Source organism: Hyla sarda, chromosome 2 (assembly GCF_029499605.1).
Source record: "Hyla sarda isolate aHylSar1 chromosome 2, aHylSar1.hap1, whole genome shotgun sequence".
In the NCBI taxonomy this organism is placed as follows: Eukaryota; Metazoa; Chordata; class Amphibia; order Anura; family Hylidae; genus Hyla; species Hyla sarda.
In genome coordinates this window covers 247,904,801-247,917,091 of record NC_079190.1, presented here as the reverse complement: position 1 = coordinate 247,917,091, position 12,291 = coordinate 247,904,801, and the positions used below count along the sequence as shown (strand labels likewise).

The 12,291-nt window shown below is 39.8% G+C and overlaps 1 protein-coding gene across 12 annotated transcripts in view; it reads left to right on the top strand.

Annotated features, from left to right (window-relative positions):
- RPH3AL (rabphilin 3A like (without C2 domains)) overlaps positions 1 to 12,291 on the top strand; it is a 413,105-nt gene that overhangs the window by 350,819 nt on the left and 49,995 nt on the right. For 10 of the 12 annotated variants that reach the window (XM_056556894.1, XM_056556890.1, XM_056556888.1 and 7 more), the window contains 3 exons: positions 2,510 to 2,617; positions 4,134 to 4,325; positions 10,643 to 10,696. In XM_056556894.1, the coding sequence (XP_056412869.1) occupies positions 2,510 to 2,617; positions 4,134 to 4,325; positions 10,643 to 10,696 (354 nt within the window). Of the gene's footprint in view, positions 1 to 2,509; positions 2,618 to 4,133; positions 4,326 to 10,281; positions 10,698 to 12,291 lie in introns of those variants that run through there. The other 2 variants (XM_056556893.1, XM_056556886.1) reach the window with 2 other exon arrangements.

Below are 12,291 nucleotides of genomic sequence, written 5' to 3'. Positions count from 1 at the left end.
TGCCAGGAACTGTCCAGAGTACAAGCAAATCCCCATAGAAAATCTCTCCTGCTCTGGACAGTTCCTGATACGGACAGAGGTGTCAGCAGGGAGCACTGGGGTCAGACTCAGAAGAACTCCAGAAAGAAATACAAATTCATGTGGAGCATACAGCAGCTGATAAATACTGGAAGGGTTGAGATTTTTAAATAGAAGCAGTTTACAAAGCTGTTTAACTTTCTGGCACCAGTTGATTTAAAAAACAAAATTCCATCGGAGTACCCCTTTAAGGTTTTTTTTAGACATTAAATGTTCTGTATCATAAATAAATCTCAGTAAAACCTGGCAGCCAGCGAGTATCACATTAGCCAACGGTCTTGCTTGCCATTTTCATGCTGCATTTATAGACGTCTGGGTGCCAAGAGAAATGTGATTAATTCCTTTTTTCCGTTTCCAAAGCCTCATTCCAATCTTAGGGGTCTACCTTTATCCTGTCCTTAGATTATTGTCTAGATAGTACATCAAATATATGTAGAATCCTTAGTATTCAAAGTTTAGTTTTATTAATGTTTAATGCACAGAAAATATAATCTGCTGTACTGTTTTCTGTATCATCCACTTTTGGGCTCTATATATACAAAATATAGATTTTGTTTTCTTTTCTGGCAGGCAGTGCCAAAACCTAAAGGTCACGAAGACAACAAATCCCCAAACAACCACATCCTGTTCAGTTAGGCCAGCACAGGCACTGTAGTAATGGCATGTACAAAGTATTCATATATCTCCTTATGCATAAAGGATGTGTTTCTTCTGACAGGCATTCCCACAGTGACTATGGACTAGTGTAATTACAACTTTTTATCTAAGCTTGTTATATTATAAAGATTTATATGAAAATCTGGCTATGTCCCTTTTCTTTTGAAAATAAAAAGTCAGACATTAATGGCTGTTTATGTGATAGCATTGTGTATAGCAGTCAATTATTTATTTATTTATTATTGATGTCTATTGTGCAAACTTCACCCAACACACTGACTCTGCATAATATAGGTGCTATGTACACAATATACAGTGGCAAAAAATGTGCTATCACAACGTCGTAAATGTCATTCATTTGATTTTTGTCTACCAGATTTAACATTTAACCCCTTGCTGCAAAAATGCCTTTTATAAACGGCGCTGCGGCACGGCAGGGTTATGAAGCGAGCTCAGGAGCTGAGCTCGTATCATACCCGCACAGTCCTGGCTGCTATCAGCAGCCAGGACCCGTGGTTAATGCCGGACATCACTGTTGAGGCAGATGTCCGGCATTAACTCTTTAGACGTGGCAATCAAAGTTGATCACCGCATCTAAAGTGAAAGCTTCCCAGCAGCTCAGTCGGGCTGAGTCAGGTAGGATGCTCCAGGAGGGTGCCTTACCTGCCTCCTGCACGTCCGATCGGCAGTTGATTGCTCCAAGCCTGAAATCCAGGCTTGATAAATTGACTGCCGATAACACTCATTAATGCAATGCAATGGCATTGATCAGTGTATTGAATCAATGTACTGCATTTTATAGTCCCCTATGGGGGCTATAACATAAAAAAAAAAAAAAAAGTGAAAAAAAGGTTACTGAAGATGATTTAACCCCTTCCCTAATAAAGTCTGAATCACCCCCCCCCCCTTTTCCCATAAAAAAAAACTAAATAAAAATAAACATATGTGGTATTGCCGCGTGCGGAAATGTCCGAACTATAAAAATATTTATAGATCATTAATTAAACCGCACAGTCAATAGTGTACACGTAAAGAAATTCCAAAGTCCAAAATAGCGTATTTTTGGTCACTTTTTATACCATAAAAAATGAATAAAAAGCGATCAAAAAGTCTGATCAAAATAAAAATGGTACCAATAAAAACTTCAGATCACGGCACAAAAAATTAGCTCTCATACTACCCCATATGCAGAAAAATAAAAAATGTTGTAGGGGTCAGAAGATGACAATTTTAAACATATTCATTTTTGTGCATGTAGTTATGATTTTTTCCAGGAGTAAGACAAAATCCACCAATTTTTTGTTGCAAAATTGAAAGGGTTATGATTTTTAAAAGGTAAGGAGGAAAAAACGAACGTGCAAAAATGGAAAAATGCTATGGCCTTAAGGGGTTAAACATGCAATTATTACACTTGAAAAAGTACAGTTGAAATCTAAAATCTACATAATTTCTTGTTCAGTACTTAATAGTTCCTCATTATTGCCCATAAAACAGGAAGGGCTGACTGCAAGGCATTATTGTGAAGCCTGCCAGACCATAAGATCCATCATTTTAATCAATGTATGTGACTTGCAGCTGGTTTTGAGCATTTCACCCAAATCAAAACCCTGATTTGTAGAAATCAGAAGATTTTCAGAATTTCAGGTCCAATCTGTTTTGTGATAAAAAGCTCATCTCTAATTATGTATATGAATATGTACAATAACAAACAAAAGTAGACTCTATGTGAAGCATAACATTTACCACTCCCCTTACCTGTTGTTTTGTTTTTCAGTGGCCTCCAGTGATAGTGAAAGTGACTCTGAATTAAGTTCTTCAAGTTTAGATGAGAAAGTTTCATCTGATTCCAAAGAGAAGTCCCGAAAAACAAGAATTGACTCTGGTAAGTTGGGGTCACTAATTACAGTCACCTGTTCCTGCTGGATGACTTTTCCGTTGTTATATTCTGCAATATTTAAAATTCTAATGATATCTGGTGAACGAAGAGAGGAATTTTAACTATTTATTCTCCCTACTATTCACTATCTCCTGTGGACACAAAGACTCCACAGCAAGCCGGGTAGCTGAGGGCAGTAAAGTGTACCTATAACATACTGGTCTAGAGTTCTTAGAGCAGGGGTTCTCAACCAGTGGTACCCGCACCCCTAGGGGTACGGGTACCACGTCACCTACGTCACCGGTTGTTCGGGGGTACGCCAATGCGCTGACAAATACCCACCGTGCATTGGCCAGTATTTGTCAGTGCATATCGAAAAATGGCCGCAGTAGCTCTTTGTACAGTAGCGCGGCCAGAGCTGCCGTCACAGCTACTGTAAGGGAGCTGCATGGTTGCCGGGGAGACGTGTGACCTCCCCTGACGTTGAGCGGAGGTGCTGCACAGCCAGGAGGACGTCAAACGTCAGTGCGGACCTGCCGAACGGGACGCACTGCATGCACGGACAGGCCACACGGGACCGCAGGAGGCCTGGTAAAGTAAAAAAAATAAGTGAAAAATATGTGTATGGGATGGAGGGAGGGTTTTAGTATGTGTAAATATATATTTGCCCAGGGGGACCGGGGGAGGGGTGGGGGGAGAAATAATAGCACAAGGCATTAAGATGGAGCAGGGAGGGGTAATGGCAAAAGGGGATCAGAGGAAGGGGGGGATAATGGCACAAGGAGATTAATATGGAGGGGGGGTGTAGATTATGCTTTTATTCCCCCCTCCATCTTAATCCCCTTGTGCCATTATTCCCCCTCCATCTTAATCCCCTTGTGCCATTATTCCCCCCTCCATTTTAATCCCCTTGTGCTATTATTCTCCCTCCCCCCCCCCCCCATTTTAATCCCCTTGTGCTATTATTCCCCCTCCATTTTAATCCCCGGGTGCTATTATTCCCCTTCCATCTTAATCCCCTTGTGCTATTATTCCCCCCCGTCCATTTTAATCCACTTGTGCCATTATTCCCCCCTCCATTTTAATCCCCTTGTGCGATCATTCCCCCCTCCCCCTTGTGCGATCATTCCCTTTTGCCATATCAGATAATAATGGCACAAGCGGATTAAGATGGAGGGGGGAATAATGGCAAAAGGGGATCAGAGGGAGGGGGAATAATGGCAAAAGGGGATCAGAGAGAGGGGGTATAATGGCACAAAGGGATTAAGATGAAGGGGTTAAGTATCGCATTAGTATAAAGGTTAGTATAAAGGTAAGCACATGCCTTTTGTCCGTGGGTACCCCTCGCGCGTAAATTCCGTGCGAGGGGCAACCTTTGGGGGTACAGGCGCCAAAAAGGTTGAGAACCACTGTCTTAGAGGGATCACAGATTTTAAAAGACAGTACAGACTGCTTTCCTGCAGAAGAAAGTATGGATTATTTTTTCTCCGTCTATCTATCATGTTCATATTTTTTCCTCTAGTTTCAAGTACTGAGCCTACTTTAACTTTGGCTGGTCATCAGAAAAAACATTTTGGTGGAATGCACTCCAGTGGCTTATCAGGCAGTTTGAATAGTCTTGGTAGTGATCGTGGAGGTGCTGGAAGTGCCACTGAAAGCTGTCCTGGAGAATTTATTGAAGGCTATGATAGTGACATCAGCAGACGTGGTCCAGGTGAGATTTTCTGAAATCGCTTTTATAATTAAGCAAGACATTCTTAATCTTTATAAATCTACCTTATATATACATCATTGCCACCAAGCATTAAAGGGGTTATATGGGAGAAAACTTTTTTTTTTTATATATATATATATATATATATATATATATATATCAACTGGCTCCAGAAAGTTAAACAGATTTGTAAATTACTTCTATTAAAAATCTTAATCCTTTCAGTACTAATGAGCTGCTGAAGTTGAGTTGTTCTTTTCTGTCTAAGTGCTTTGTGATGACACCTGTCTCGGGAAGTGTCCAGAGTAGAAGCAAATCCCCATAGCAAACCTCTTCTACTCTGTGCAGTTCCCGAGACAAGCGGAGATGTCAGCAGAAAGCACTGTTGGCAGACAGAAAAGAAAAACTCAACTTCAGCAGCTGATAATTATTGGAAGGATTCAGATGTTTTAATAGTAGTAATTTATAAATCTGTTCAACTTTCTGGAGCCGGTTGATATATAAAAAAAAGTTTTTTCCTGGAATACCCCTTTAACCCCTTAACGACGCAGGACATCGCGTCGGTCCCGGCGCTCATCAACGGCCGGGACCTGCGGCTATGTGCGGTATTAACCCTTTAGAAGCGGCGCCGCTTCTAAAGTGAAAGTGAAAGTATACCGGCTAGTCAGTCAGGCTGTTCGGGACCGCCGCGGTGAAATTGCGGCGTCCCGAACAGCTTACAGGACACCGGGAGGGCCCTTACCTGCCTCCTCGGTGTCCGATCGACGAATGACTGCTCCGTGCCTGAGATCCAGGCAGGAGCAGTCAAGCGCCGATAACACTGATCACAGGCGTGTTAATACACGCCAGTGATCTGTGTCAGAGGTCAAGTGTGTGCAGTGTTATAGGATCCCTATGGGACCTATAAAATTGCAAAAAAAAAGGAAAAAAAAAAGTGTTAATAAAGGTAATTTAACCCCTTCCCTAATAAAAGTTTGAATCACCCCCCTTTTCCCATAAAAAAATAAAACAGTGTAAATAAAAATAAACATATGTGGTATCGCCACGTGCGTAAATGTCCGAACTATAAAAATATATTGTTAAGTAAACCGCACGGTCAATGGCGTACACGTAAAAAAATTCCAAAGTCCAAAAAAGCGTATTTTGGTCACTTTTTATACCATTAAAAAATGAATAAAAAGTGATCAAAAAGTCCGATCAAAACAAAAATTATACCGATAAAAAACGAGTCCGGTGCAAAAAATTAGTCCTCATACCGCCCTGTACGTGGAAAAATAAAAAAAAGTTAGAGGGGTCAGAAAATGACATTTTTAAACGTATACATTTTCCTGCATGTAGTTATGATTTTTTCCAGAAGTACGACAAAATCAAACCTATATAAGTAGGGTATCATTTTAACCGTATGGACCTACAGAATAATGATAAGGTGTCATTTTTACCGAAATATGAACTGCGTAGAAACGGAAGCCCCGAAAATTTACAAAATGGCGTTTTTTCTTCAATTTTGTCGCACAATGATTTTTTTTCCCGTTTCGCCGTGAATTTTTGGGTAAAATGACTAATGTCACTGCAAAGTAGAATTGGTGAAGCAACAAATAAGCCACAATTTGGATTTTTAGGTGGAAAATTGAAAGGGTTATGATTTTTAAAATGTAAGGAGGAAAAAACGAAAGTGCAAAAAACGGAAAAACCCTGAGTCCTTAAGGGGTTAAAGCAGTCTGTCTGTTATGTATAGCACAAAGGATGGTGTGGGCTCAAAAGTTGAGCCTGCATAATCCAGCAGGTATCAGCTATATGTTACAGTTGACACTTTTCTCCAATATCCAGGGCTCGAGATAATTTGGATACTGGCCATTTAACCACTTGATGGGGGTCAATGCTGGACATGATAGCCAGGGGCCTTAAAGGGGTACTTCGGTGGAAAACATTAAATCAACTGGTGCCAGAAAGTTAAACAGAATTGTAAATGACTTCTATTAAAACATCTTTATCTTTCTAGTACTTTTTAGCAGCTGTATGCTACAGAGGAAATTATTTTCTTTTTTAATTTCTTTTTTGTCTTGTCCACAGTGCTCTCTGCTGCTGATGCCCATATCAGGAACTGTCCAGAGCAGGAGAAAATCCTCATAGCAAACCTATGCTTCTCTGGACAGTTCCTGACACGGACAGAGATGTCAGTAGAGAGCACTGTGGACAAGACAAAAAAGAAATTCAAAAGGCAAATTACTTCCTCTGTGGCATACAGCTGCTAATAAGTACTGGAAGGATAAAGATTTTTTTAATAGAAGTAATTTACAAATCTGTTTAACTTTCTGGCACCAGTTCATTTAAAAAAAAAAAAAAAAGTTTTCCACCAAAGTACCCCTTTAAGAAAGTCCCTAAGCCTACCATCTTTGTACTTTTGTCAAGCCCTGTCACAGATAAAGCCTAATTGAATGTCTTTCAGCTTTGACTGATAGACATAATATAATGTAATTGCAGTGTGTTCAAGTGGAACCAAAATAAAATATAAAAAAGCATTTGTTTAAAAAAATGAGGTATAAAAAAAACATTTTTTTTGTAAAATAATATGTTTTATCAAAGTGTATGGAAAAGCATATACCAGTGCCCACATTGTTAAAAAAAAAAGAGAGAGAGATAAAGAGATATAAAAAAGGCAAGTAAAAAAAATGGCAGTAAACATGGAAAAAGAGCCAGCTAAATTCTTAATCAATTTCTACAACCTTGCTTTTTTTTTTTTTTATCTTTATGGCTATAAAAATAGGCGAAAATACAGTGTGTGAACATAGCTTAATACCCATGCAAAAAAAAAAAAAAGCAATGCATTGTGCATTATTATTATAAAAAAAAAAACACCCAAAATTTGTAAATTTCTTCTGGTTACCTCTTTTTGTAAAACATTGAATAGAAAGTGATCATGCTTCAAAATTATACAAATAAAATGACAGCATGCTCTGCAATACAAAAAGCCTCACGCATCTCTGTTAAAGGAAAAAAAATAAAGAAGTAATAGAAACATAGAATGTGTCGGCAGATAAGAACCATTCCTCCCATCTAGTCTGCCCAATATGGCTCTCTCAATATGGCAAAAAAAATTAAGAAAGTAAACCTAAGCAATATACATTTGGTATTGCCATAATTATACTGACATGTAGAATAAAAATAAATGGAAACTGTTAGATACAAAATCGTTTTATGTGTTGTACATCTTGGCAAAACATCAACTTTTCTAATATACTTCATAAGATAATTTTACTTCCTTTTTATAGAAATCATGACTTATAAAATCATGGCTTTGTTTAAGCTGAAGCACAAGCATGGACAAAGTCCAATAAAGTCCTCTGTGCTCTCTCTGGTCTAATATCACTCCTCTGTGATCTCTTATGTCTAATAGAACTCCTCTGTGCTCTATTCTGTCTGATAGCACTCCCCTGTGCTCTCTCCTATCTGATAGTACTCCTCTGTGCTCTCTCCTATCTGATAGTACTTCTCTGTGCTCGCTCCTGTCTGATAGTACTTCTCGGTGTTCTCTCCTGTCTGATAGTACTCCTCTGTGCTCTCTCATGTCTGATAGTACTCCCCTGTGCTCTCTCCTGTCTGATAGCACTCCATGGTGCTCTCTCCTGTCTGATAGTACTTTTCTGTGCTCTCTCCTGTCAGTACTCCTCTGTGCTCTCTCCTATCTGATAGTACTCCTCTGTGCTTTCTCCTGTCTGATAGCACTCCTTGGTGCTCTCTCCTGTCTGATAATACTTCTCTGTGCTCTCTCCTGTCTGATAACACTCCTTGGTGCTCTCTCCTGTCTAATAGCACTCCCCTGTGCTCTCTCCTATCTGATGGTACTCCTCTGTGCTCTCTCCTGTCTGATAGGACTCCTCTGTGCTCTTTCCTGTCTGATAGTACTTCTCTGTGCTCTCTCCTGTCTGATAGTACTCCTCGGTGCTCTCTCCTGTCTGATAGTACTCCTCTGTGCTCTCTCCGGTCTGATAGCACTCCTCTGTGATCTCTTATGTCTGATAGAACTCCTCTGTGCTCTCTCCTGTCTGATAGCACTCCCATGTGCTCTCTCCTATCTGATAGTACTCCTCTGTGCTCTCTCCTGTCTGATAGGACTCCTCTGTGCTCTTTCCTGTCTGATAGGACTCCTCTGTGCTCTCTCCTGTCTGAGAGTACTCCTCGGTGCTCTCTCCTGTCTGATAGCACTCCTCTGTGCTCTCTCCTTTCTGATAGAACTCCTCTGTGCTCTCTCCTGTCTGATAGCACTCCTCTGTGTTCTCTTATGTCTGATAGAACTCCTCTGCTCTCTCCTGTCTGAGAGCACTCCTCTGTGCTCTCTCCTGTCTGATAGTACTTCTTTGTGCTCTCTCCTGTCTGATAGTACTCCCCTGTGCTCTCTCCTGTCTGATAGCACTCCATGGTTCTCTCTCCTATCTGATAGTACACCTCTGTGCTCTCTCCTATCTGATAGTACTCCTCTGTGCTCTCTCCTGTCTGATAGCACTCCTCGGTGCTCTCTCCTGTCTGATAGTACTCCTCTGTGCTCTCTCCTGTCTGATAGCACTCCTCGTTGCTCTCTCCTGTCTGATAGCACTCCTCTGTGCTCTCTCCTGTCTGATAGTACTCCCCTGTGCTCTCTCCTGTCTGATAGCACTCCATGGTGCTTTCTCCTGTCTGATAGCAGAATTTTTCTGCTTCAGGCAAGCGGGCCGGACCTGAAAGCCCCCAACAAGCACGGCGGCGCTCAGAGGTGTGTATGGAGCGAGCTCCCGACTCCTGCCGGCTCCATACTCTGCAGCCCCCGGCTGTTCTCAGAAGCCGGGGGCCCAGCTAATAGCCAGCATGAGGCTGGCTATTAACCCTTTAGATCGCTGCTGTCAAAGCTGACAGCGGTGTCTAAAGGAACATGTGAATGCTCCCTGCTGGGCTAGTGGGGTGGATTGCCCCCCCCCCCCCCTGCAGCGCGAACACAGGGGCGATACACTATAGAGGTAGCCGGAGGGCTTACCTCTGTTCCCTGGTGTCCGTGGCTCATTAGGCTCTATCAATGGATGGCAGAGTACACAGATCAATGGAGTTCAATAGAACTCTATTGATCTGTATGAGGAATCCTAATGATTCCTCCTAAAAGTCCTCTAAGGGACTAATAAAGTGTAAAAAAAAAAAAAAAAGAAATTAACCCCATCATTACTAAAAGTTCAAATCACCCCTTTTCCTATATAAAAACATGTAAACATAATAAAAATTAACATATTTGGTGTCGCTGCTTGCGTAACTGTACGAACTATTAAAATATAACATTATGTAACCCGTACGGTAAATAACAGAAATGTCAAAAAATAAATAAAAAAAAATTACAAAAATTACCAAACCACATAATTGCAGTTTTTATAATATCCCAGAAAAAAAGCGATTAAGGGTCTATTCACATGTACAGTATTCAGCGCAGATTTGATGCGCAGATTTGATGCGCAGGATTTCAAGTCATTCAGTTTACATTGAAATCTTCAGCAGAAAATCCTGTGCATTAAATCTGCACAGAATACTTTACGTGTGAATAGACCCTAAAAAGTCAGATCAATACCAAAATGGTACCAATACAAAAAACTGATTATGGCGCGAAAAATTTGCCCTCATACAGCCTTGTATGCGAGAAGAAAAAAATAGCTACGGGGGTCAGAAAAAGGCAAAAAAAATAATTTCTAAAAAGTTTAGATTAGTAAAACATGACAGAAACTGTACAAATCTGGTATTGCTGCAATCAGGCGGCCTAAAGTATCAAAACAACATGTTAGCTGACCACAAGGTAAATGGCGTAGAAAAGAAAACCAATAAATTAGCAAAATTATCTTTTACTATTTCAATTTCACTTCACCAATATTTATGTTTTTTGTTTTGGTGAATATGTTATGGAAAAATTAAAAAGTATCATTATAGTAGTTATTTATGGCTATTATAGGGAGAGGAGGAAAAAACGAAAGAGTGTAAAAGCCCAAAATTGGTCCGGACAAGTGGATCGTCATGAGGGACAAGTAGATTTTGCTCCGTTTTTGTCCTGTGGACAAGTAGTTTTAAATTAAGGATATATTTATTTTTTTATTTAACAAAACTTCATAACAACATATCAGAAGTTTTTAGAGGTCGAGAGTCCAGGAGAAGAGACCCCCACTGATCCCTAAAGCACTCAGCTTGCAAAAAATTTTTAGCATGAAATAATGCTTAAGCATTGAAGAACAAGAATTTTTAATATAAAGTGTAGTTTTTTTTCACATTTGGGAAATACATTTTAAAAATGTTTAATATTTATGTATTTCTATCAGAAGAGAAGATTGCAAAATATCTGAAAAGAAGAAATGCTGCTCGTCATGTATTGGGTATTACTATTATATGTGCTTTATTACAGTGCACTAACCCACTTTACATGCCAGTATTTTGCTAACATTTCTTCCAAAATCAAAATTAAAATAACTACTAAACACTGCATCCTATTTGACATCTCTTCCACTGATTGTGTTTCCAGCCTTTACATTTTATAGACACTAACTTTTTATGACTAGCCTTGTGACCTAATGTTTTAGTGTTTGTCTTTATTGGTTGGTGTTTGATACTGTTTGTTCAAGTTACAGTATCTGTGCAAATTCAAGGAGTAGGCATTTATATTAACCCCTTAATGACAATGGACGTACTCAGTGCACCATGCGAAAGTTATAGGTGGTCAAAATAGGACAATTTCAAACATACTCATTTTGTTAAAATAGTTTGAGATTTTGTTTAAGCTGTACAATTATAAAAAAAAGACATATAACATGGGTATTATTTTAATTGTATTGACCTACAGAATAAAGAACACAGGTAATTTTTAGCGTAAAAGGGTACAGCGTGAAAACAAAACCTTTCAAAATTTGCTAAATTGCATTTTTCTTTTCAATTTACCCCCATAAATAATATTTTTTTGGTTGCGCTGTACATTTTATGGTAAAAAGAGTGATGTCATTACGAAGTAAAATTGGTGACTCAAAAAACAAGCCTTCATATCGGTCTGTGGATAAAAATATAAGAGAGTAATGATTTTTAGAAGGCGAGGAGGAAAAAACGAAAATGTAAAAATAAAATTGGCCTGGTCCTTAACCCCTTAAGGACTGAGCCCTTTTTCACCTTAAGGACTGAGCCCTTTTTCGCAATTCTGACCACCATCACTTTAAGCATTAATAACTCTAAAACGCTTTTACCGAATATTCTGATTCTGAGATTGTTTTTTCGTGACATATTCTACTTTATTTTGGTGGTAAAATTGCATCCTTTGTTGGTGAAAAATCTCAAAATGTCATGAAAATTTTGAAAATTTAGCATCTTTCTAACTTTGAAGCTCTCTACTTGTAAGGGAAATGGATATTCAAAATACATTTGATTTTTATTCACAAATACAATATGTCCACTTTATGTTGGCATCATAAAATGGACATATTTATACTTTTTGAAATTAGAGGGCTTCAAAGTAGAGCAGCAATTTTCAAAAATGTCATGAAAATTGCAAAATCTGAAGGGACAGATGTTACAGAACTACAACTCCCAGCATGCCTGGGCAGTCTAGGCATGCTGAGAGTTGTAGTTTGGCAAAATCTGGGGGGCTACCGTTTGGGCACCCCTGTAACAGTGGTCACCAAACTGTGACCCTCCAGATGTTGCAAAACTACAACTCCCAGCATGCTGGAAGTTGCAGTCTGGCCTTCCTAGTGGTTGCCATAGTAAAGATCACTTTACTTTCACTTTCATTTCTCCCCCCTCCACCGTCGATTCCCTACCTGAGCCGTGATCTCCGCTGGATGTCTGCGATGATTGCCGGGCCCCACGCATCTTCTCCTCATGTACAGGCCTCCATCTTCTCCCCCCCCCCCCCCCCCCCGTTCTGCCCGACATCCAGGGGTTGGCAGAATGGGGGGTTTCCATGGCAACCCCCTGTCCTGGGCTG